The 26,856-nt window shown below is 37.8% G+C and overlaps 1 protein-coding gene across 1 annotated transcript; it reads left to right on the top strand.

Moving 5' to 3' along the window:
• The first annotated feature begins 103 nt into the window (after positions 1-103).
• Positions 104-26,486, top strand: ASPM (abnormal spindle microtubule assembly). Its single transcript, XM_027880379.1, has 29 exons — positions 104-411; positions 1,710-1,853; positions 2,220-3,573; positions 4,486-4,587; positions 5,309-5,455; positions 6,038-6,283; positions 6,431-6,498; positions 7,032-7,173; positions 7,273-7,403; positions 8,051-8,226; positions 8,327-8,472; positions 8,551-8,636; positions 9,967-10,182; positions 11,054-11,264; positions 11,351-11,496; positions 11,600-11,728; positions 12,981-13,175; positions 14,111-18,736; positions 19,708-19,857; positions 20,197-20,363; positions 21,185-21,344; positions 21,867-22,076; positions 22,600-22,749; positions 23,536-23,727; positions 24,153-24,345; positions 24,831-24,985; positions 25,250-25,426; positions 25,679-25,851; positions 25,934-26,486. Exons 1-29 carry the CDS (start codon positions 121-123, stop codon positions 26,037-26,039), a joined length of 10,389 nt encoding a protein of 3,462 aa, XP_027736180.1. The 5' UTR covers positions 104-120; the 3' UTR covers positions 26,040-26,486.
• Positions 26,487-26,856: the final 370 nt, after the last annotated feature.

Genomic DNA, 26,856 nt, shown 5'->3' with positions numbered 1-26,856 from the left:
GGGGGCGGGGCGCGGCAGGAGCGGTCCGCGCGGCGATTGGCGGAGCCGCGGGTTTGAAGGGGCGCGCGGCGGGCGAGGCCGTTGGGGCAGCGCGGCCTGTGCGGGTTCCGCTGCCCGGCCATGGCCGCGGGCTCCGTCCCGGCAGCGGCGCGCTGGGAGCGCAGCCCCGCCGCCAACCCCGGGCGGCGGCGGCGATGGGGCGCCGAGGAGGACGCGGACGAGGGCCCCGCCGTGCTGGTCCTGAGCCACTTCTCCCGGCCGCCCTTCCTCAGCTTCGGCCGCCTGCGGGTGGGCGCTTCCCGCACGCTCCCGCTGTGCGTCGACAACCCCAACGAGGAGCACACCGACGTGGTGGTCGAGCGCTTCCCGGCTAAGGGCTTCAGCATCGAGCACCGCCGCTTCGCTGTGCAGGTGCGGCGAGGAGCGGGGCCGGGGGTCTGAGCGGGGACACGCAGGGGGAGACCCCGAGCCGTGCCCGGCGGGGGCGGGAAGCGAGGGAGGAGCGCGGTGGGCACCGGTTGCGGTGCAGTCCTGCCCCCGGGGGCAGCCACGCGTCCCCCGGGTTTTTGGGCAGCCGGTACCCGAAAGCTGCGCCCCCGCTGTGGGTGGTGGGTGTGGATGCCGCGATCGCGTCCCGTGGGTCGCCCCAAAGGGCGTCCGAGCCCTCGGAGCCGAGGGGCTGTCAAGGCTGCGAAGGTGTCGCATCCCGGCTCAGTAGACGGGGTGTGTGCGGAAAGGTGCAATAAACAAAGTGAAATTAATTGTTCCCCGGGAATCTGGTTTTAAAGACAGATAGGGAAAAGTAAGAGGTGCTTAAATAGTGACCTGTCAAAAAGTTGGAGGATATCTGTTTAGGAAAAGCGCTGTGAGAGCTTTTGGAAGAGGATGCTAATTCACTGTTCTGCACGTTAAGTAAATGACATGATAGAGAGCAAAGCATGCTTAAGCTAGGAATAAATATTTATGATTCTCGAGGCAATATGAAGTGCGGTTAGTCCAATGTTCTTAAATGGACAGACAAACATATAACTACGGTCACCTAGACTGTCCGGAGTCTGTGAGAGAGGAAAAAATGCTTTGGAGATCTCTTGCAATAGTGGGTTTATGAAACCAAGCTAGAGTCTTGGTATGAAATATTTGAATAACAGGTTCCTGTATTAATTAATGAATAGTAAGGTATGTCTGTATATATATGCAGTGTCTTTATTTATTTATTTTTATTCAAACAACTTGTACGTCAAATCTTATCTTTTCATGTTGTTTGACTAAAAAATTTGACACTTGTATTTAGGGTCAGCCAAGGTCCTAAAATTAACCTCTGATTATTCATCCCACTATAATTCAGAATTACTCCAGAGGACTTATTTGGTTAATATGTGCAAAAAGTTATGTAATTTCTTCTACTTACCTTTACTCAAATCTCATCCTTTTTATGTGCTATATTTATGTATATTCTTGCTTGTTCTCCACTGTAGTTTCATTAAGAGGCATATGTCCTTTTAGTTATATGACATTTTTGATAGCGATTCCTTAAATTTACATGTCAAAGGGGGGAAAACTGACATTTAAACATCTAACGGTTGTGTATCATTTCACATTGTTGGAATATATGTTACTTCTATATACTTCTCCTCATTTCATTGGATTACTTTAATGTTACATAAGTGTACCTAAATGCTAGGTATTAAACATTTCTTTGTCTCCAATAGTCAGGACAAAGAATCTTTGTTTCTGTGACATGGACACCATTAGAAGAAGGAAAAGTCAGAGAACTGGTAACTTTTCTTGTTAATGGTGTTGTAAAACACCAGGCTGTGCTCCTCGGTGCTGCTGAGCAGCCCCCGAAGAAAAAGGTGAGTTTATGGTGTCTTAATTCTGTTACTTTGGCATAGCTGACACAGATACTGTTTTTATTACTAGAAAATTCAGTGAAGGAGGATTAAAAATTGATAAATAAGGCTGTCTGTGGAAACGCCCGTTGTCCTCAGTTTTCTCCACTGGATTGGAAAGCAGGTGCTGATGCATTACAGCTTAGAGAATAAAACTAAAACATGACCAAATAAACTGCTTTGAAGCCTGGAAATAACATATTGTGAATTTTGTATTAGATGTTCTTTCTATAGTATTTTTGAACTTTGAATAAATATGCTAGTAATGTTCACTTTTACTCGTAGAAGTATTTAGAAAATCAGCACACTAACTTTTATGTTCTTTTTCAGAGGAGTCTTTGGGATAAATTAAAAAAGAAAAATTCTTCAGAAACCTCTGCTGCAACAAAAGTTAAAAAGAGTACTTCAACAATAAAAAATGTTGATAAAACATTCCAAGTTTCTCAGAAGGTGGATAGACTTAGACGTCCACTTCAGGCATGTGAAAATCAGAACACAGTGCAAAATAATACATCCCCAGGAAATAATGATCTTCTTGGCTCAGAAAATCAATCACCTCCATCTCCTATTGCACCAGTGCCAGAGGAACATCGCAGTACAGTTAGCACACCCCTTGCAATGAGAAGATCTACTACGTTTGCAGATATTGCTGCCTCTGTAAATGAGGAGTTATTGCCTCAGATAGACAACCATAATGTCAAGAGATGTGTTAATGAGCACAACGAGTTGCAATCTGAAAGTGTCTACGGTTCTGCTGGATTAGCACAACTACCACTTTCAGACAATGGAGGAGTTCTTAATTATACACTCTCACCAGTTTGCACTCCAGAACACTCAGCATGTGCACCTGCTGTAAGTACAAGGAGAATTTTAAGTCCAGATGCTTTTGTAAATGGCAATTATCAAGTGGATATAGACACAACAGAGCGGCCTTTTACAATTCTGTCACCTGATCAATTTGTGAAAGACAGTTTGTCAGATAAGCAATCAAAGACTCCTAAACCTGAGGCAGCGTTAATATCATCTACCACAGAGACTTATGTTGTAAAGAGATTTCTACCCTCAAAATGGAGAAAGGATGGAGATGAAGAGACAGAAACTCATGTTTGCATAGAACACAACTTACATGAAGTCTTTGAGAGGCACAATGTAACATCACTTTATGATGACAAACCCAAAGAAAATCACTGCAGTTCTTGTTCTGCAGAGGAACCTCAGATTGATAATTCTTCTCAGAGAGAACAAACAAAAAAACGTCCAATTCTTTCTGCCACTGTCATAAAAAGTAAGCCTAGCGCTACTGAAGAAACAAGAGCAGAAACCTGTCAGCCGAAATCTAAAAAATGCCTTAATAAAGCAATAATAGAATGTACTAATGTGGTGCCCGTACGTACAGAAGCAGAAGTATCTGAACACCTGCCAGTTGCAGGTCCCATTTCAGCTGAAAGTAAGTGTCACAACGACAAAGTAAATTCGTCTCCTACTGGATCAACTTCTTTGTGTCGTAAGAGGAAAAGTGAAACCTATGTAGAAAATAGTAGAGTTACAGCTCCTGTGTATGTAGAAGAAGTGGAAAGAAAAAGAGCTCTTACATCCAGCACGGGCAATCAAACACATACGACTATGAGACCATCAGCCTTCAAACCCACAAACCGAGAGAAAACAGGGCAGAGAAAGAAAGCAGGTGAGCAGTATTTCTTTCATTTACCGTTTTCTGAAAGATGCCTTTGATTATGAAATGTGTTTAGCAAACTGAACTGTTTCGTAGCAGTCAGAAATATTTTATATCCCTGAAATGTGGGTCTCTGCAATTTGTTAGATATCTGCATTTTAAAACTCTGAAAACTAGATTAGAGTTTTGGTTACGTCATTGGCTTCAAATTAACAAACTTACACAGGAATAAAGTAAATGACAGTAACAGGAAAAGTATCTGGCAGTTCTTCGGCAGAGCCCTTGTTATGTAATTCCAATTTACTAGAAACTTACTGCACATTATGCCTTACGTATATTTACCATTGTGAATATTTGACTCCATTGCTGTTGTCACATGTTTTCAAATATAGAATTGTTAAGGTCAGAAAAGACCTCTAAGATTACCAAGTCCAACCATTGTCTTGGCACCACCATGTTCACCACTAAACCATAACCCCAGGTGCCACATCCACATGCCTTTTGAACACTTAAGGGATGGTGACTGCACCACTTCCCTGGGCAGCCTGTCCCAGTGACTGACCTTTCAGTGAGGAAGTTCCCTAGTCTTTTTAACTCTGCCTGCTTTTTACTGTCTGTAATTAGCTTGTTGTCAGCCTTGAGTTAGATCTTTCTAAATACGGTAATGAAATTCAATCAGTACATTTCCTTAGTAAATGGAAGAACATACAAGAGCACTTATTTATTTACTCTTAACTGTTAATCCCTTTTAATTGTAGCCAAACTGATTTGTGTAACCTTCCACCAATAAAAGGAGGTTATTGGCATTTTGAATGGGTTCATGGGGAATTACTCCAGTTCTGTGCTTTGGAAGTGACATGAACTCTAATATTGTAACTTTCACTGACATACTGGCTGTTGATATTTGTGTGTTAATGCTTGTAGGTTATTCACTTCAGAAAGCATCTAAAACTACCAAGAGAATTAGTAAACCGGTCCCTGGATTGGCCCAGTCTCACCTGACATTTGTGAAACCACAGAAAACAGGTAGGCAGACTCCTGGTATTTAGTAAAACAGTACACACTGAACAGTCACAGTTGTTGTACTGCTAATGTCTGGTAACACCTAACTGCTTAGAGTTGAGATAAAATGGAAGATTGCACCTAAAATTAATCAATATCTAGTAGAATAATATATGTAACCTTTTGTGATCTGTTTTGACTACTCATAATAAAATTTGTTGCAACACACAACCAGCTGAAGGTAAATATTGCTTTCTTCCAGTTTTACCTATAAGTCTAAAAGCTACATTACAGCTTATTGATGGTTATCAGTTAAATGCCTCTTCCATACCTGACAATGTTTTAAGACAACAGCAGAATACCTAAGAGGAAAAAAATTCTTACCAGCAAGATAATAATTTTCAGAGTTAAGAATACTAAGTTGATTTGATGAAAAAAATTAATCTATTAAACGGTTCTTCCTGATTGTAATCCAGCTCAGCTTGGATTAGTCCCGTTGCAAATGGCCTGGGTTCTAGATATCTTGTCTTAGTTCTAGTGCTTTAATAACTCAATCCACATTTTGTGGCTAAAATTTATTTAATGGTGGCTGAAGTCACTGAAGATTCCAAGAATTTGCTTTTCTCTACTGTAGTGCTAAATGGTGTGTCAAACATTAATCCTTTCCACAATGAAGTGTATATTGGTTATCAAACATTTCAAGAACTGCAAAGACTTACAGTTTGTTTGTGGGGTTTTTTTTAAGTCATCCCTAGGCACCCAATGCCTTTTGCAGCTAAAAACATGTTTTATGATGAACGTTGGAAGGAGAAGCAGCAACGAGGTTTCACTTGGTGGTTGAATTTTGTACTTACCCCAGATGACTTCAGTGTAAAAACAAATACCTCACAAGGTAAGGGTACAAGAATATTCATTTTTTCTTTGAATGTTCTTAAGCATTATATAACATACTTTGTTAATGAATAGTAGTATTACACACTTAACACTAAACCTTTTCAGAGTCATGTTTTTCCCCTTCTGATAAGCGTGGATGGCACACTTGCTTATGGCAAGCACAGCACACCACACACCTGCATGGGGAGAGTGCTCTGCAACGCGAATGCACTGGAATATGTGGCTGCAGCACTCCTCAGTGGGTGTTGGGTGAGGAATCCCCACCTGCTGGAAAACATTATAGCTGATACTTTGCTAAAATACTACTTTTTCCTCTACCTTTAGCTTTAACTGAAAAAAATGAAGAGTGTACCATTGATCTTGAAACTGAATTTCTAGCACTTATGAAATAAGCAATGTTATATTAAATACTTGACTAGTATACTTGTACTTGGCAGTATATGTTTAGTGCAGCAGCTGACAAGCTTCCTGAGGGATATGTCATTAGTCAGAAGGAAAACAGCAAAATGTCAGCTTAGAAGTGGGCAAAGCTACCTTTATTTGAGATGTAAATACATACTTTTTGTGTGTGTTTAAACAGTAAATGCAGCTGCTCTTATCTTGGGAGAAGAGAACCATCATAAAATGAGCCTTCTTAAAGCACCAACGAAAGATGAGGCGTCTCTAAAGGCGTACACAGCTCATCGGAAGCTGAACAAGCTGCGCCGTGAAGCTTGTCGTTTGTTTACCTCCGAAACAATGGTCAGAGCTATTAAGAAACTGGAAGTTGAGATTGAAACTAAGCGCTTGCTAGTTCGTAGAGACAGACACCTCTGGAAAGATATAGGTAAGGAGTACTAAAGCTTGGCATTCTCTCTTGTAAGTAGAAAAAGGATTACTTGCACATTAATTTAAACTAAAATTGATTAATAGAAATTTTTGCATTAATATGAAATGTTTGCTGGATCTAATATTCCAAGATGCTCTCTTGCAGGAGAGAGGCAGAAAATACTCAACTGGCTGTTATCTTACAACCCTTTATGGCTGCGTATAGGTCTGGAGGTCAGTGCACTGTGTGTAGTCTATAATCTAAGTAGGGACATCTAGTAATTTGGGTTAGTTTGAATTTCCTTGTATTTCCTCTCTTACTTATTCGGGTAGATTCAATTCAGTTATAGCTTGTTTACGTATCTTTTTAAATGTTACAAGATATTTGCTTTGAAAAAGTGTTTACCTTATTAAGAAGGAAAATATTTAATCAAGGAAAGCAGAAGTTAATTCCCTGACCAATAATAGGAAAGCATTTCACTATCAGTTTCAGTCTACTAAACTGAAGAAGAATGTGGTTGTCCTAAAGAAGTTCCTCATTGACCCCTAAGATGTAGATAATTATACATATTTTGAAATAAGATTTGGTCTTCTGAAACTTCCTTTGGCTTTACCCTTCAGTGACTCATTTGAAAACTGTTGGATTTTTAGAGACTAATTTCCATTTACTACTTCTTAATGTCAGTAATGTATATTATTTAAAAAAATTCCACAGTGTTTAAGATGATTTTTACCATTTCTGCTTTTTACCTCTCCTTTCTTATTAGACTGTTTATGGAGAGCTGATAGCTTTGGAGAGTAATAGTGATGTTATGGGTTTAGCAATATTTATCCTTAATCGCCTGCTTTGGAACCCTGACATTGCAGCTGAATACAGACATCCCACTGTGCCTCACCTTTACAGAGAAGGTAATTACTGCTTCCAAAATAATTCATTTTTAGCATTTAATTTTTAATTTAATTTTAAACATTTTAGCATTAATCCCTTAATGGTTTCTGTCTTTTTAGGTCATGAGGAAGCTTTGTCAAAATTCACATTGAAAAAATTGCTGTTGTTAGTTTGCTTTCTGGATTGTGCCAAACGGTCCAGGATGATTGATCATGACCCTTGCCTCTTTTGTAAGGATGCAGAGTTCAAGGTAAGAGAGCTGTGATTTGCTACCTCCCTCCAATATTGTATTAAGACTCCATGTAGAATGTATTTTTTTAATTTGACTATGTACTTTAACAAGTCCTGACTGTTCAGCCTTTTGCATGAACATTCTCAAAATTCTGTCTCATGGTCATGTAATGGAATTCCCAAGAATATTCTGAGGTGTTGGTTCTGTAGGAAGGACTCTGTAGTCATGGGGTATTTGACTTCCCTCTCTAAATCTGAGCTTCTGCATTGTTTTTAAATATTACTCTAGGATGCTGCAGCTGACCTTAAGCTGCAGGTCAGTCTGATGGACTCTTCTCTTTGTTTTTTTCTGTGATTTTGCTGTGATAAGAAAGGCTATGGGACATCTGTCATACAAAGGCTTTAATTAACAAATCTCTTACATTTGTACTGTGTAGACGGACAGACTGAGAAAAAGGTATTTCTAAATTTAGTGGTGCTTTCAGTGATATGGCAGCCAAGTATGATGACAATTAAAGCTGTGTGAACTGGCCAAAAATAGATTTTTTTATAAAATATAATTTTAAGTGTTAGACAAGAAAATATGAAGTGCAATTTGGGAGAAATGTATTCTGCTTGAAAAATATTGTAGTTTTAAGATTATCTTTTCTTTTTTCTTAATTTTAGGCTAGCAAAGACCTTTTGCTTGCATTTTCCCGGGACTTCCTGAGTGGTGAAGGTGACCTTTCCCGCCATCTCGGTTTCCTAGGACTACCTGTCTGCCATGTTCAAACTCCACTTGATGAATTTGATTTTGCTGTCACAAATCTGGCTGTGGACCTGCAGTGCGGCATTCGTCTCGTGTGCGTTGATGCAGAGTTATTTTGAAATACTTATTTTCTGTTATATAATATCTAATGTGAGCTCAGCAAAGGCATTAAACTGTGAAATTACCTTTGTTAGGAGAACAGTGGAGCTTCTGACCAAAAACTGGAATCTTTCAAAACAACTGAGAGTTCCTGCAATAAGTCGTCTACAGAAGATGCATAATGTTGATATTGTTCTTAATGTCCTTAGAGAGAGAGGAATACACTTGAAAGATGAAAGCGGTAAGGCCTAGAAATCAGGGGTATTCTAAGTGCATCAGGTAACTAGTGCACATTCCAATTCCTTTGTTTATTTGACAGGTGCTTCAATTGACTCCAGGGATATTGTGGATAGACACAGAGAACGAACATTAGCACTCCTGTGGAAAATTGTCTTTGCCTTCCAGGTACTATTCACTTACTTATTTTGTTTGTTTGTTTCTTACCAGTTGCAAACAAGCAGTAATGAAAACACCAGTCTTTTAGGAATATTTATTGTCTGTGAAAGCCTCTACTAATCAAATTTTAAACTGAAATTATTTGCTTTATATGTTCAAAGTTCCATGAAAACTTTGGCTGAACTGCTAACTGTTCCCTAAAATACAGCTTGGATAACATTTTATCTGTGTTTTTTCTTGTATACATTCATACAGTTTTTGGAAAAAAGATGAACTTCTGAGTTTATGCTGTATACTAGCAAAATTGGTACTTAAAATAATGTTAATCTCAAACTGCTGGTAAATTCCTCCTAACTGAAAAGGACATTCTGAGGTTATAGAGTAAGCTCTGGAGCTATGGCTCTTGTACTTTCTTTTTGTCATTCATGAAATTGACTGTTTCAGATAAAAGATTCTTTAAATAAGAATGAAGATTTCTTAGGCATTACTGTAATGGCATTTCAAAACCACTGGAAAAAAATAATAGAGGAATGAAAAATAGTTTTCTTAAATTGTTTTAAGAGTAAACTTGAGTTGGATGGTATTTTAAAAATAAGTATGCAGCTGACAAATCCAGCTGGAAGGAACATGACCTATGGAAGGTAAAATAAGATAGCAGTTGAGGTGAAAATTCACCACTAAGTAGTCAGAAATATAAGTGCAATTAATTATATGTAAAGCAAGAATATGAAAGACTATAGACCCAGAACTATCAGTAAGCCAGACAACATCATAAAAATCAAATGTAATGATTTTCTTTCTTAACTACTATTACACTATTGAGTAGTTACCTTCCTTGAGTTAGTTCCCCTGATGCGTGAGTCACATTGCTTTTGATTAAAGAAATAATTTCAGTGAGTAGTGGCTTTATCCAAGCCCTGTGGATATGTTACTTGTTCTCCAAATCTTCTCACACCCTCACAACAACAGCTGAAGTCCTCCCAGAATCCCTTAAATGAGGAGGAGTGGTGCGTGGGCTCAGTGAAATTGCAGGCGAGACTCTGAAATTGTTGTTTCCTCTGAGACTGGTGAAATTACACAGGCTGTTTCAGGGAAAATTTCTCTGTTTCTCCCAGCTATTAACTAATGAAGTAACTGTTCTCCCACAGAAGTGTGGGAGGCTAGATTCTAGGGTTTTTTTTACTGCCATTATGTTGGAAAATCCAGATTCAGTGTAGTAGGTACTGGTAAGTAGTGAGTGTGGTTTCTCTTTAAAGCTCCATGTCTGAAGGCTCTGCATCCAGTAGCTGCAATGCACGACGTCAGATTTTTGACATGTCATTTTTTTTCTTCCTGTTAGGTGGATGTTTTTCTGAATGTGGAACAGCTGAAAGAAGAGATTGAGTTTTTGAATAACTCACACAAGAGAAAAGCACAATTAAGTGCTCTCAAGACTTTTCCAAACTGTGTTAGAGTACAAGAAGACAATGATAACTCCTCACCTCAGAGTTACAGTGAAAATGTGAAGCTCCTGATGGCATGGGTTAATGCTGTTTGTGGATTTTACAATATCAAGGTAAGTAGTGTTGTGTGTGCTTCAACAAGTGCATCCTGTGGTGTCATAATTCCTTATAGAGCAGAGTTCTTTAAACTATCAAATACATGGTAGCAGCCAATAATGATTAGTTTGAAATATCCTTCTGGACTTTGTTCAATCTGATTTGAAATAACCATAATTCTATGAGTTTAGCTGCAGCTCTCTTTTTAAACAAATCTGAGCAAAAGGATTTCCCCTTCCAGTTAGTCTTATGCATAAAATTGCCTTTTAAAACTAGAACATTTTTTGCTGGAATGAGAGTTGTTTGTGTATTTTTACTAAGTATTCATTGTACAAGTATTTGTGCATAGAATTTTCACTGTTTATAGGAACTATGAGAATTAAACTGATATTAGGGATAAGGTCAATTCCTCTTCTCAGAGATGCTTGTTTAGAAAGGACATGTTTGCTTCCTCCAAGAAGGGAAACCCTGGTCAGACACGTGTCTCTGGTGGGAATACAGTCACAGCTCTAGCTTTTCTAAAGGGTAAAACAGAGCACTTAGGACTGATGCAAATTCAGAACTTATTTCTGTATTAAAAACCTAGTGTATCTACACAAATTTATTTGGAATGCTTCCATAGAAAGACTGGTTTCTCTTTGGTTTCTTAAATGTTTCCCTTGTAGATTCACTATATGATGATTCACATCTATTTTGTTTCTGGTTTCTCACAGGTGTGAGAAACTGTACAGCACTGTACACACTGTACAGAAAATGTTCAAAGGAAACATTAGTTCCAAATTTTTTTTTGTTCAACAATAATTTGCACTTGGTCACATTCAAAGGTAGAAAGAACAAACTATGTCCAATTACTGGTAACAAAAATCTTACTGTATTTTATTTTAACAGGTAGAAAATTTCACGGTGTGTTTCTCAGATGGTAGAGTATTATGTCATTTGATTCATCATTATCATCCGTGCTATGTGCCTTTGGAAGCTGTGTGCCAACGAACAACTCAAACAGTGGAATGCTCAAGAACTGTTACAGTGGGATTAAACTCTTCCTCCTCCTCAGAGTCTGATACTTCTCTAAATGTTATGGAAGAAATGTTTGACCAAAGTGAGTTATTTGATGCACAGAAGTTTGTGTTAAATCTATTTGGTTTATGCTCAATTTGATTTGACTGATGTTTTCTCTTTACAAAGCTGTAAATCCCTCAGTCCTATACAAGGAGCTCTTGGACAATGAAAAGAAAAACTTCCAACTGATCAATGCTGCAGTTTCTGACCTAGGTGGAATACCAGCAATGATTCATCACTCAGACATGTCAAATACAATTCCTGATGAGAAGGTAAAATGCCTTTAGAATTGATGCAAACATGTTCTGCCCTCCTGTGAACGTGTTCTGCTCTTTCTGTATAGCCCTTAACTTGCTGTGTTCTGTGTCTGTTAAGGTTGTTATTACCTACCTGTCATTCCTGTGTTCACGGCTTCTTGATCTGCGACACGAAACTCGAGCTGCACGGATAATTCAGTCTGCTTGGAGGAATTACAAGCTGAAAAGGGAACTGAAACTTTATCAGGTACTCTTTGCTCATGTGATATTCATACCTTCTACTTTGAAAAATAATAAATAAATGATATAAGGTCACTGGGATGTACAGGTTTATTTAAATAATATTGGCATTTAAATGAATGAGTACCATTTTTATCATCAAAACATGTGGCTGCCTTGGTGGCGTAATCTATTAAAACAAAAAGGGAGCAGTTAATTTTTAATTCCTGTTCATGTCTACAAGATGAGAAGAGTAATTAAACTACTGCATGGATTTACTATATTTGTTTAGGAGCTAAATTTCACTAGTCTTTTGAATTGAATTTCATGAGTTCTGGTATTTTGTTTCTCACTTTTCTGGTAGTTATATCAGAACTTGTGAGGGTTTTAAAACTATGACACCGTTAAGATTGATAAATGCCACCTCTGTGTCTTACTGAGATACATATTATTTGATGTTGGAACAGTGTTCAAGTGAAATATTCTAAGAATATGTGGTGTGGAAGGGGACAGAGGTTGTATTTGTGTAGGCTTTTTCGTCTCCAGGTTTTTTTTTTTAACTTTTTAAAATCTACACAACCTTAATAATGAGACAAAACATTCCCTTTGCAACTCTTTTGAAATAACTAATAGTAAAGATGCTGGTAGGGAGAGAAGGAGTCAAAATCAAAACCACTTAAGCATTGCCAGCATTATTTTTTTAAATAATTTTACAATGTGCTCATATATGCTTTGCCCCATGGTAGGATAGGCTAGTAGTGAAATGATCTAAATATCGATGTGTTACATTTGTTAGTTGATTCTTCCTTTTGCTTTGATGAGCACTAGTTTGTTACTACAATCTCTGGGTTGCAACAAAAGCACTGGATGGTTTGTGCAAACAAAACTCTGGGGTAGATGGACATGAGCTGGTATGACTATCTTTCTACTCTTTTATATTATTTAAATATAGCTAGAGAGCACTCCGGTGTGCTCTGTTACTGAGGGTATGCTAAACTTATGAATGAAAACTGAAATTGAGGCTTAAAAATGGGTTGCATAGGAATGTTTAAAAATTGTGTTTTAAAGAACTATGAAGACAGGGGGATGCAAATTTAAGTGATACCAGCCTTTTACAAAGAATTCAGATTTCTGTCTCAGAAAAGTTCTTTTACTATAGTGAAGAAAAGCTGTGTATCAACAAGCCTAATTTCTAAGCGATTGCTCTAAATAGTTAATCACATCAGAAATTTTGGTGAAAATTCCAATCCTAACTGTTCAGTGGAAATGTTTCTTTGTAGGAAAGAGACAGAGCTGCCCGAATAATTCAGAAATCTGCAATAAACTTCTTGGCTCGTCGACACATCCTGAAGAGAGTGAACGCAGCCATTTCCATCCAGAAGCACTGGAGAGGATACTTGGCCAGGATGACTTTTTTCAATCTGAAAAAGGCAAAACTGGAGGAAGCCAGAAGTAAATCTGCTACAGTCATTCAGGTAATACAATCTAAAGTGAGATTACACAGCAAGGAAACCTCTTTGCAACCTCTAAGAAAGAGTCTTGCTGAGGACCATTTGTTCAACTTGCGGCAACTGATTCCCTCATGAAATGTAATATCTTTTTTTTTTCCCCTCTACTTTTGAGATGTTTTAATAACTTTCTCTCTTCAGATAGAGATAGTAATGTGCTATTAAATTAAAAATTGCTTCTTCTTAGTGAATATTTTGCAATACCGTAAACATTAAAACACTGGGCCTTAAACTAGTATAATTTACTAGTGTAAATGGAATAATCAGATTGTGTTGGCTTTCCTCTTTGCAGCTATTGAACATTATTTAAATAGGGTTTTACAAAAAATTAAAAATTGCTCTCCTAGTGTTATATTACCTGCAGTGGGCACATTCAGAATGGCAGACATTAGTTACAATGGTAAATAGACAGCTAATTCAGTTTCTCAGGATACTTTTGCCACTATTACCCAAAGCTGAACATTACCCTCTTAAGACTTTTTAGAAAGGTTGTTAAAAGAAACACTAATTTATCAAATGGTTTAAAACAGAATCTGGTGTTGCCAGGGCAAATTTAGTCTTTTCCGAGAATTTAAGATGCCTAAAAAAAGCAACACTTCAAGAACTTGGCTTTTGCTTTTTGTTTTGGTATGGTGTGGGTTTTTTAAATTATTATTGGGGGTTTTGTTTGGTTTTTTTTGTTTAGTTGGTTTTGATTTTGGGTCTTTGTTTTTGTTTGGGGTGGTTTTGGTTGGGTTTTGTTTGTTTTGGTTTTTTAATGTAGATTTTTGGGCTTACCTTCCTAGGGATTAAGTAGGAATAAAGAAATCTTAAGAAGTCTGAAGGTGTTTATCTTCAAACTTGGGCTTAACTTGACATACTATAAAGAAAATACTAAATTTTCTCTTTTTTTTCCCCTACAGGCTTATTGGAGGAGATACTCCGCTAGAAAACGATATTTACAGCTAAGATACTATGTTATTTTTGTACAAGCAAGGATAAGGATGGTGAAGGCTGTTGCTGCATATAAACGAATTGTTTGGGCTACTGTTACAATTCAGAGTCATCTGCGTGCATCTAAGTTGGCAAAAAGAGATCGACAAAGATACAAAATCTTGAAATCTTCAGCACTTACTATTCAGTCTGCATTCAGAAGATGGAGAAAACACAAAATTCAACAGAAAATCAAAGCGACTTTAGTGCTTCAGACCTATTTCCGAAAATGGCAATGTTCCAAACTGGCTAAGAGAAGGAGGGCTGCCCTTGTCATACAGTCGTGGTACAGGATGCACAGGGACCTGAAACAATATTTACGTATTAAGCAAAATGTTATCAAGATTCAGGCTTGGTACAGGTGTCAGCTGGCCAGACATGTTTACCAGGAGCACAGGGCAAAGATAGTGATAATTCAGCAGTATTACAGAGCTTACAAACTAGGGAAAACTGAGAGAGAGCACTATTTACAAAAGCGTACAGCAGTGATAGTTCTCCAGGCTGCTTTTAGAGGCATGAAGGCACGTAAGCTGTACAGACAAACAAAAGCAGTTTGTGTTGTTCAGTCACTGTGGAGAATGAAACAAGAGAAACGACGGTTTCTGCAATTAAAAAAATCTGTTACTATTTTGCAGTCACACGTGAGGAAATACCAGCAAGTAAAAAGATACAAAGAGATTAAAAAGGCTGCTTCTGTAATTCAAACTCGGTATAGGGCACATGTCGCCTCTAAAAAAGCAGCTGCTTCTTTCCAGAGGATGCGCCTGGCTGCCATTGTTCTCCAGTCTGCCTACAGAGGGATGGAAGCTCGGAAAGAGGCTCGCATGTTGAGAGCTGTGATCAAAATTCAGGCAAGTTACCGTGCTTACGTCGTCCGGAAGAGATTTAAAAACTTGAAAGGTGCGACAGTAAAGATTCAAGCTTTTGTAAAGATGTGGCAAGCACGTAAACATTACTGCACTTTAAGGGAGGCAACACTTTATGTCCAGCGAAGGTATAGGTCTCATAGATATGCTCTTCAACTTAAAGAAGATTTTAGGAAATTGAAGGGAGCTTGCATAAGAATTCAAGCTGTAGTCCGAGGCTATCTTGTCAGGAAACAAATACAAAGGTGGAGGGAGACTGCAGTGTTTCTTCAGGCCTGCTACAGAATGAGAAGGGACCGACAACGGTACTTAAGCATCTATAAGGCTGCCATTGTCATTCAACAACATTATCGTGCACACAAAAAACAACAGTGTCAGAGGCAGGAATTCTTGCAAGTTAAAAAAGCAGCTGTGCTCTTACAGGCAGCCTACAGGGGTTATAAAACACGCAAAAAGCTAAAACTTGAATACAGAGCTGCTATTAAAATTCAGACTGCTTTTAGAGCTCATGCTGCACGAAGGAAACACAAGGCAGTGGTTCAAGCCTCCGTTGTGATTCAAAGGTGGTACAGAAATTGTAGGACTGGTAACAGGCAAAGGCTGAACTTCTTAAGGACAAGAGCGGCAGTGCTTTCTTTACAAGCAGCTTTTCGCGGCTGGAAGGTTCGAAAGCAGATTCGAAGACAGCACGTTGCTGCTACTGTGATACAGTCTGCCTTCAGGAAGTTCATGGCTCTGAGAAAGTTCAGGCTGATAAGCCATGCTGTGCTAACTATTCAAAGGCATTACAGGGCCAGCATTATGGGCCGGAAACAACGGCAAGAATATGTTCAGCTGCGTAACTCTGTGGTGCGTCTTCAGGCAATATGGAGGGGGAAAACTGTGAGGAAAACAATTCAGAAGCAGCACAGTCTTGCAACAATTATTCAGACTTATTACAGGATGCATATAAATCAACAAAAATACAAGAAACTAAGACAAGCCACTCTAGTGATTCAAAAATACTTTAGAGCTTACTGTATGAAAAAATCCCAACGTGCAATTTATCTAAAAACAAAGGCTGCTGTGTTAGTGTTGCAGTCTGCTTACCGTGGAATGACTGTGAGAAAACAACTGAACAAACTAAACAAAGCTGCTACAACTATACAAGCTGCCTTCAGATCCTACCTGACCAAGAAGGAGTATGAAAGACTTAGATCTGCAGCTATAGCTATGCAAAGGCGTTACCGTGCAGTTATTCATGCTAAATGTCAAAGGCAGAGATATTTGTCTTTAAAAAGAGCCACAGTCAAAATGCAGGCGATTTACAGAGGTGTAAGAGTCAGACGACAAGTTCGCTGTATGCATCAAGCAGCTGTTTGCATCCAAGCCACATTTAAGATGCATCAGATGAACATAAAATACCGGTCAATGAGAATGGCAGCGATTAGAATTCAAAGACAGTATAGAGCATTTTGTTTAGGCAAAGTACAGCGCAAAAAGTACTTAGAACTAAAGAAGTCTGTCATAATCCTTCAGGCTGCTTGCAGAGGCATGAAAGTCCGGCGAGACTTAAAAACTATGCATCAGTCAGCAGCAGTAATACAGTCTTATTATCGAATGTATAGACAGCAGAGGGATTTCAGAAAATTGTTGCTGGCAACTAGGCAGATTCAGCAGTGGTTCCGTGCATGTAAGGAGAGAAACGCACAAGTTCACAAGTATATGATGATGAAAAATGCTGTACTGCGCATCCAGGCTGCATTCCGTGGTATGAAAACAAGAAGACGTATCAGAACTATGAGTGAATCAGCTGTGATTATTCAAAGAAGATTTAGAACTTTCCTTGAGAGGAAACATTTTCTCTCCATTAAGGCAGCTGCTGTTGTAATTCAGAGAAAATACAGAGCAACAAAACTGGCAAAAATTCAACGTCAAAAATATCTCTCTTTCCTTAATGCTACTGTTATCATACAGTCTGCTTATAGAGGATTTGTGGTAAGGAAAAAAATGCACCAAAAGCATCAAGCTGCTACAGTTATTCAAGCAATGCTAAGAATGCGTAAAATTTACACTTCTTACCAAGAAATCAAGCATGCTTCAGTAATCATACAGCGACGTTATCGAGCTTACAGGGAAGGGAAGCATGTGAGAGAAAGGTATTTAAAACTGTACAATTCTGTTTTAGTTCTTCAAGCTGCCTATAGAGGAATGAAAACAAGATGCTTCTTGAGGAGAAGACATGAGGCAGCACTTACAATACAGAGAAACTACCGAATGTATAGGCAGTACCGTCATTACAGAAAACTTCAGTGGGCAGCCCAGCTAATGCAGAAGAGATACAGAGCCAATAAGCTAAGGAAAATTGCAGTACAGCATTACTCTTCATTAAAGAAAGCAGCAACTCGTATCCAGAAGGCCTTTAGAGACATGCAAGCAAGAAAACAACAGCGAGAAATGCACCGGGCTGCTACTGTGGTTCAGAAAAACTTTAAAGCTTTTAGAGAACGTCAGAGATACCTCTCTCTTAAAGCAGCTACGCTCGTCTTTCAGAGAAGGTACAGAGCTTTGCTTCTGTCAAGACAGTATACTCTGGAATATTGTTCTCTTCGCAGAGCAGCTGTTTCTATACAGGCTGTGTACAGAGGCATCAGGGTGCGGAAGAGCATCAAGCACATGCACTCAGCTGCCAGTACAATACAGTCAGCCTATAGAATGCACAGGGATAGAAAGTCCTACCAAAATATGAGAACTGCAGCTATTGTTATACAGAGCTACTATCGATCCTACGTGAAAGGAAGGAACCAACGGAAGGAATATCTGACAGTGAAGAATTCTGTTCTTGTTATTCAAGCATCATACAGAGGCATGAAGGCACGGCAGAAACTGAAAGTCATGCATGTTTCAGCAACTGTAATACAGTCTAGTTATCGCATGTACGTACAGCGTAGGCATTTCAAACAGTTGTGCTGGGCTGTCAGAGTCATACAGCAGAGGTTCAGAGCCAAAATGGCAAAAGAAGCTGACATGAAAAACTATGCAAAAATGAAAAAGGCTGTCATCTGCCTTCAAGCTGCTTTTCGTGCTAAAAAAGCCAGGCAGTTGTATAAAGCCAATGTTGCTGCACGGTGCATTCAGTCATTCTTACGAATGTGCATAGAGAGGAGATGCTTTCTTGAAAAGAAATCAGCAGTAATAACGATCCAGTCAATGTTCCGATGCCATAGAACAAGGACTCGCTATAAATTGATCCGGAGTTCAGCAATTGCTATTCAGAGGTGGTACAGATCGTGCCACAGGGCTCGTTTACAGAGAGCAGAGTATTTGGCTCAAAGGCAAGCAATAGTCATTATTCAGTCTGCCTTCCGTGGTTTGAAAGCAAGAAAAATAGCAAGGCAAATACGAGCTGCAAGGAAGGTTCAGTCTTTTCTTCGGATGGCTGTACAACGTAGAAAATATGTCCAACTTAGAACAGCAGCCATTGCATTACAAGCCTATTACTTAATGCGTAAAACTCAATCACAGTATACAAGGTATAAAAAAGCAGCAGTTGTCTTACAGCGGTGCTACAGATCCCACTTGACTGTGAAACACCACAGAATGGCTTACTTACAAACCCGGAGGAACGTTATCATTGTGCAGGCTAGAGTCAGAGGATTCATCGAAAAGAAGAGGTTTCAGAAAGTTAAAGAAAGCACAATAAAAATTCAGGTACTTTAGAGTGAATAGTCACGGGGTTTGCGTGTGGTTTTCTTAATCTGTGGGTGCTTTTAACATTTACTGCTCTTTCAAACCGCAGTTTAAAGCTCAAGAAGAATCAATATCTTGAAGTGTACTACATGGCAGATGTACAAAGCTTACTCTCACAGTGCACAGAGATAAGGCTCTTTAGGTCAGAACTGACTTTTGCCAGTGCACTGATAGCTTAAGGAATGTTTTATTTGATTGGAACAGGAATGAAAGCTGTCTTGATGTATTGAAATGAGAGGGTACTGGTAGTGGGTATAAGGTGAAGTAAATGACAAAAATTTCCTTTAGACATTCTTTAAGACTTAGACTACTTTAAGACTTTATGTCTACCCTTTAGGAAGACATGAATCAGTCATGTTAGTCCTTCTAGGTTTATTAAATGTCCCTAGACTAATTTGAGTGCCTAGGTAACATTTGGAAGAGGAATTTAAGCACAGACATTCCCTCAAATCAGGGAGGAAAGGGAAATGATGGTGATGATAACAATAACAAGAGGCTCTGAGCAACTTGATCTAATGGCATCCTTACCCACAGTATGTGGGTTGGAACTAGATGATCTCTAAAGTTCCCTTTCAACCAAATAATTCCCTGAGAATTTCTTAGGTTGCTATTGTTATCTTGTTGGAAAGCACATGCTGTGCTTAACAGATAAGAAAACAGGTATGCCTTCCTTACCTCCATGTTTTGGGGGAAGCTGGCAGCCTCTTGGTTATTTTTCTGAATGGTTAACTTCTATATCTTGAACAATGTAAATATAATTACTTTGCTTAAAAAGTAAAAGAAAAAAAATTAATTGTGAAATCAGAAATGTATTATATTGTTGCTTTTCTAAGAAGTCATTAAGTAAGCTATACTTAAAAATATGGAAACATTCCCAGTCAATACCATGCAAGTGGTTAAATATTCCAAGAATTATATCTTTTTCTTTTAAGGCACTTTTCCGTGGATTTCTTGAGAGACAGAAATACCTTCGGTGCAAGTTTTCTGCTGTACTAATACAGCAGCACTACAGAGCCCATCGGATGCGACTTATTGAACAACAGAGATACCATCAAATGAAAAGAGCTGCCATTAAAATTCAGGTAATCATAAAAGCAGATTTTGTTGGGGCTTGGTTTGGTTGTTTTTTTTGGTTTTTTTGTTTTTCTTTTTTAAATCTCTCGTATTTCTTTCTTCACAATACAATTATTTTTGCAGACATTAAAGAGAGTTGCATTTGTGGGTTTTCCCTGAATGTGTTTCACTTGCTTTTAAAGACATCTTCTAGTTGTGAGAAATTAGATATTTACAGTACTGTGGAGATAAGAATCCTAAAAGCTGTTCACATTACCATGACTTTTTTCCTTTTAATTTTGTTTGTTCCCTTAAATAAATAAAACCCTCAAGTTTTGATTTTTTCTTTCTTTTTATATGTTTAATAGGCAGCATATAGAGGATACAAAGCCAGGCAATGGGTTAGCAAAATGAGAGCAGCACAAATAATTCAAGCCTGGTTTCGAGGTCACAAAGCACGAAAGGAATATGCAGCTGTGGTAAAAGCTACACTTGTTATTCAGAGTCACTTCAGAACGAAGCAGCTGCGGACCTGGTAACACTGGATTTGATACAAATTTCACTACTTTTCAAAGCTTTTATTATATAATTATTTAGTGCTGCTTTGCACTCAGGCAAATGCCTATAGATTCTCAGACTGTGACCCTGCATCATGTCTATAACATGCACCTCTTGGTGCAGGTGGAGTTATTCTCTTGTGCGAGATTTTCACTATGTTTAATTATTTTTCTGGAATGGAAGCTCCCTCCCAAACTTAAATTTTGTGTATTGCGGATCTAGAAAAGAGTAGGCCTCAATTTTTTTTCACTTCTGTTTTTCTCAAGAAGGATGTTGTTAAAATTTCAGCATAAAACTAATAGGTTGAAAAGCTATTTCATTATCCTCCATAATGGAATAGTTAAATTAGTTTATGTTTATTTTGCTATGAGATGATTTTATGATAAATGCTCTACTAGATCAGCCTGATAGCTCTTCTCGTTCTGAGCCGTGTCCCATGCCGGTATCAGTAGAGGATGCTGTTCAGGGATATGTTAACCTGACCACTTTCTGCTTTGCCAAGTCCTCCCTCAGCATCCCTGCTTGTTAAACATCCTTGCCTATTATCCTGTTAAGGACCTGTAGTACGTCAATCTGTCCAATGCCTTTCAAACTGCTGTCTCCTTTGACAGCAAGTTACAGAAGTACCTACTGTGGTAAAACAAAAAGTATTTTTCATTCCAAATCAGTCTTTCTGCCAACATTGCTAGATATTCCCTTTTTCTGGTGTTCCAAGATTTGGTTGACAGAGGCTCTGCTTTCACAATATCTATCTTAATCATCACTGTTTTCTTATTTAAAACTGCATTTTTATGTTAGGTTTTTGGAAATGAAGTTTTGTGCAGTTACCATCCAAAGAAGGTGGAGAGCGACCCTCACTGCACGAGTGATTCGGCATCACTTTCTGGCAACTAAGAATGCTGCAGTTAAGATTCAGCTGGCATATAGACAGCACAGGGCTAGAAAACTTCTAAAAAAGGTATGTTTTCACTTGCACTCTATGTCATGGTTGCTTTAAAAGTTTTCCATATATTTGAGTGATTTTTGGCAATGATGTGCAGAATCCTAGAAAAGGTGGGACCAGAACAAAGATTGTTCAAATCAAGGCTGTTCAATCTTCAAAATATTAAATATCCTTTTTGCTTTAAGTGAAAGGATTTATTCCTGGTTTTGAACAGTACCAGTTGTTGGATTACCCCTTACTATAATGATACCAAAATAAAATGATAAAATGCCAAGTTTTTTGCTGGCTTTATTGCTTACAAAGGATCAAGTTCAATTGCTCATATTTTACCCCATTTAGGTAAAGACCTTCCAAACTGTGAAAGTGTATTTTTATATAAACCAGTACTTTTTTTGTTTGCTGGTATTTCTTATTCCATTTTTGTACTTATGATGGGGAAAAAAAAAAACCAAAACCAGAACTAAATATGAATGTATTGATCATGACAAGACTGAACAAAACTTTAATTATCAACTCATTCTTTAAAATCTCTTTCAGAAGCTTCAGGCTGCATGTTTGATCCAAAAAGCATATAGAGGTTTCAAGGCAAGAAGGAAATTTGTTCAACGAAAAGCTGCTGCTGTAATTATCCAAAAACATCTGCGGGCTTGGCAGGAAGGCAGGCTTCAATTTATGAAATACAATAAGACTAGAAGAGCTGTCATTAAACTGCAAGCATTTATACGGGGTTATTTGGTCAGAAAAAAGGTTGGTATAGTTCAAATTAAAACTGTGCTTTTGATGTAAAGTACCTCTAGAGCAGCATTAATTCTGACTGGCAAGAAGAAGAAAATCTGATTTCTTGTTGAAATCAAGTTCTTATTGGCTGCTTTGAGTATTGGACACATCAAAATAGATCAAAGCACAGTTTGATCCTTTTCTCACAATCCTTTAGAACTAAAGTGGGTTTTCACTACTGGGTGTTTTTTTAGCTTCTGAGATCTTTTGTGGCTTACCTGTAACTGATACTTTTGCACATCCAGGCTTACAATGACATCGTTCTCTGCTATGTATTAGTGTTATTGCTTACAATCACTTCTGTGTTATCATTTAGATTAGAAATCTTATACTGAAGAAAGCTAGCTTGCTTTAGTTCCGAGGTAATGGCCTCCAAGGGAATTTTCCAGCATCTAATAATATATTACTGTGTAATATGTTCTTTGTATAGGCAATCAGCTATCTCAGGGTACAAAAAATTAATTATGTTCCTTGTATTGTTTTCCTTCTACAGATTTCAGAACAGAAACAAAAAAAGAGACTACTTCATTTCACAGCAGCTGCATATCATCATCTCTCTGCAATTAAAATTCAAAGGGCATATAGGATTCATCTCACCTTAAAACTTGCACAAAACCAGATCTCATCTGTTCTTATAATACAGGTTAGTCTGAGACCAAATGATTTTGTGTAATGTAGTCTAATTTCTTTTCTGTGAGCTAAGCTGTAACACTAAGACACTGTAGTTCCTTTGCATGTGAAAATAAAGCTACATTATGGAGTTATTAAATAATTATTAAATAATGTTGCTTATACCCAGCTAAGCATAATAGGGTGGGTCTCAGCAAGTTCTGCAGCACTTTAAAGCTGAGGATGGATGGGCAAGTTTATTTCCTTCAGACTCTGAAGCTTGCTAAAGGAATCCAAGTGCTGTCTTAGCCTACTTCTTTACTTCCTACTGGAAATAGGAAAGATCAGACAAAACTACCTGTAAAGTTTGGGATATATAGGGCATCTTTTTACATGAACAATCCCCTGGGATACAGTGATTTATTTGACTGGATGTTTCTAATCTTCTAGGGGTACCAAAGCCTGTTGCAGTGTTTTAATATAACCATGTTTTACTTATCTAAAAATAAGGTCAAAAATCAGCTCTGTATTGTAGTGCTACCTAATTGTAAAAATTATCTTCATGTCTCCAAACTGACCATCAGCATAGATCCACTGATGGAAGGTTAGCATTGGTTAAATGGAGAGGCTGAAATGGGAACCCTGAAATAGCTCTTCTCTAGTCTAGGATCTTATGACAAACTTTGCCCCACTGCTGCTCCATATATACAAATCTGTTATCTCTCTCCATAAGTTATATGCTCATTTAGAATGGGAAAAGGGAATTTAGGGGAAAAGTAATAAACAAACAAACAAACAAAAGTACTTTAATTTTAAACAGAGGTGGTTCCGAGCAAAAATGCAACGGAAGAGATTTCTGAGAGATTATCGAAGAATCATTCTATTACAACGTGCTGTTCGAGGCTGGCTAAATCACAGACACAATGCAGCAACCATAATCCAGCGAAATGTGCAAAGATTCCTTGCTTGCAGACGTAGGAGAAAATTTGCAGTTGGAATAATTAAATTTCAGGTAAATACCTCTTGTAAGAAAACGACACTTTTGTAATTCTTATTTTTATCTTCCAATTTTTCTCTCGTGGGTTTTGGGGGAGAGGAAAAATGTTTACTTTGGTTGATGAATTTATCAGTTAAATTGCAAGCTTCTGTTTAGACATGGAAGCTAAAGTAAAACAGATTATTAAGTAATATTTAGCAGATGCAGTTTGCAGTGACTTTGGTGGGAATGTGTGTTGAGTGTATATAAACAGGGTTTTTTTGCCTTTTGTCTTGAAAGTCCAGTATTTGATCGAGTGGTAATTGCATAAATTTTAATAACTAAGATCATTCAAATACTTTGTCAGACTTGTGTAAAACTGATTTGAAGTGGTAATGGAATTCTCTTGTATTGTCTCCTGTTTATAACTTTTTTCTTTTTGGGAAATTCCTTTTTTGTAGGCATTGTGGAGAGGATATTCTTGGAGAAAGACTAATGACACAGCAAAAACTAAAGCTTTGAGACGCAGTTTAGAAAAGGCTAACGAAAAGAGCAGAGAAGAAAACAAATTGTGCAACAGAACTGCAACTGCAATTGAATACCTTCTAAAATACAAACATCTCTCTTACATTCTTGCAGCATTAAACCATCTTGGTCAGTATTTTGTCTTATTATAACTGATAGATTTCCAGGATGATAGGCAGTAGAGCTTTTCAGCTGAGAAGAGTTCATAATGATATTTCTGCATGATTCTAAACTGTGAACATGTTCAAGACTATAATGGGGGCTTTTTCCAGACTGAAATTAGATTACTGATTTCGGAACAATATTTAAATGGCTATGTAGAAAAGGAAATCCTGTATGATTGTCTAATTTCCTGTCAGTCCTAGTAATGCTATACCTTACATAAGTTTATTATTATGTTTACTATCAGTGTATGTTTTCTGTGGATCATTTTGTCCGCATAGTTTTTAGTCTGGAGCATTAAAACTATTGGTTTAGAAATACTTCTTTAAATCAATAATTGCAGGTTTTTTTTCTTTGCACTTCTACTTAAAAATAGAGAAAATCTTGGTTTGCAATTAAATTGCTTGAACTTCAGATTTTTCTTTGCTTTTTTTCCCCTTTAATTGCCATAGAGGTGGCTACCAGGTTGTCCTCTCTGTGTTGTGAAAATATGGCCCAGAGCAGAGCAATCTTCAGTATTTTTGTTCTGATTCGAAGTTGCAACCGGAGCGTTCCATGCATGGATGTGATCAGATATTCAGTTCAGGTTCTACTTAATGTTTCAAAGGTAACTTTAATATTTTCTTTTGCAGGGTTATAAGCAGTAGGCAACTTTATTGTAGTACTTGGGAAGGGTACCTTTTTATAACCTGTTACAATTGTGTAACACACAGAAGTAATTTTTATTGCTGGGATGCCAGATTAACTACAAATTTTTTCTAGGGCAGAATATGAACTTGGCTTTTTTCTTTAATATCTAACTATTACCTTCTAAAAAGATGTTTTAGAGGTCTGTCTATAGAAGTTCTCTTGTCTCTTTCTTATATAACAGTATGAAAGAACTACTCAAGCAGTTTATGAAGCAGAAAATTCTATAGATACTTTACTAGACCTACTGCAAATGTACAGAAGGAAAGCTGGGGACAAAGTTTCAGAGAAAGGAGGAAGCATTTTCACAAAGACCTGTTGTTTGCTGGCCATCCTTTCAAAGGACTCAAAAAGAGCTTTGGTAAGACTTAAATGCTTTGGGTGTAATGGTTTGATTTAACATACTTTTCTTACATATTTTTGGTGGTATTTGTAATTGTTTTTCTTTTCCTCTCTGCCATACCTATTAGGGCTATTATGACTAAACTCCAATTAAAAAAAAAAAAGACAAAAAAACTTTTCCAAGATGATGAAAACACTTGTATTTTCTTGATTTGTTAGGCTGCTTTTGAACTTGTGGTATTAACTGTGTGCTGTTTTCACCTCTTCTCAGGAAATCCGAGGCATGCCAAGAACTGTTCCTTGCATTCAAAGCCTGTATAAACTTACAGCTCGGAAACACAGAATGGATGCAGAGAGAACACTTGTGAAACAGAAAACAAACACTGCCTTAGGCGGAAGTTGTTCTGTTCCAGTAACTCCTCTAAGAATAAAAACAGTTTCAAAGTAAGTGCTTAAAAATTTAGTCTTCTGTTTCTGCCGAGGGGATGTAATATTGTATTGACAAAAGCCACTAATGTTTTCACAGAATTAAACCGGACTGGGTCTTGAGGAAAGATAACATGCGAGAAATTGTGGATCCCCTGCAAGCAATTCTGATGGTGATGGACACACTTGGTATTGCCTGCTACTGAAATGTAAATGATGTATAGGAAGATGTATTTGTACAGTATGTAAGTGTTAGTAGTTGGCTAAATGATTTTAAAAGAAAGCAAATTTAAGTGTCAAGCTGTCTTTGGAAATTGTATTTTCTCGAAAATGTATTTTCAAACTGCAGTTCATATTTTGATAACTCTTTTTATTGTATACAGTTTTGAAACCTTGTTTTATACTACCAAAAACAATTGTACAATAAAATCATTTCACTGGATTTTACTGTAAATGTCATTAGTGCAATAATACATTATTACACAACTGTGGATATCACAAATAGCATGGGATTCTTCACTCTCTGAATAAGTATTGTAGAATTCTATTAAAAACAGTTGTTTGTGTGGGACAGTAATATCTTGTCAGATCTAGAGATATATAGGTAAGCAGGGATGCACAGACACAGGATTTCAAAACTATCTGTTTTGGGTGAGCTTGAGTCTACTTTCTAGTAGGTTTTGAGGGATCACATATGACAGCAGGAAAAAGAATATAATTCCTCTTTTTTAAAAAAAGCCCAAAATTGGAAGATTGTGATGTTATAAAGGTGAATTTAGAAATTCTGACTTGATATTTTAAGGGAGGTGATTTTTGAGTTCTTTCTTCCCTATCAAGTGAACATCATGCACAACATACAAGCATGCATCTCATCTGGCTAAAGAGATGGTGTTCATCACAGCTCCCTATTAATTCTGTTCTCTTCTGCCTTGGAATTGTATTTTCTTAGAGAGAAAGGCTACGAAAATGCAAACTGTAAAATTATACACTCTCACTCCCAAATTTAAGCATTGTATCTCTAAT

This window comes from Empidonax traillii, unplaced genomic scaffold (assembly GCF_003031625.1).
Source record: "Empidonax traillii isolate 1590-97213 ecotype Southwest subspecies unplaced genomic scaffold, ASM303162v1 scaffold69:size3087049, whole genome shotgun sequence".
Lineage (NCBI taxonomy): Eukaryota > Metazoa > Chordata > Aves > Passeriformes > Tyrannidae > Empidonax > Empidonax traillii.
Note: the sequence above shows the minus strand (reverse complement) of the source record. Positions and strands in the feature narration are given on the sequence as shown.

Excerpts from the sequence above, each read along its gene's own strand:
- ASPM (XM_027880379.1), top strand. The coding sequence starts at position 121 with ATGGCCGCGGGCTCCGTCCCGGCAGCGGCGCGCTGGGAGCGCAGCCCC. Across the intron at positions 412-1,709 it reads ACCGCCGCTTCGCTGTGCAG|TCAGGACAAAGAATCTTTGT; the intron begins GTGCGGCGAGGA and ends TGTCTCCAATAG. Across the intron at positions 10,183-11,053 it reads GTGGATTTTACAATATCAAG|GTAGAAAATTTCACGGTGTG; the intron begins GTAAGTAGTGTT and ends TTATTTTAACAG.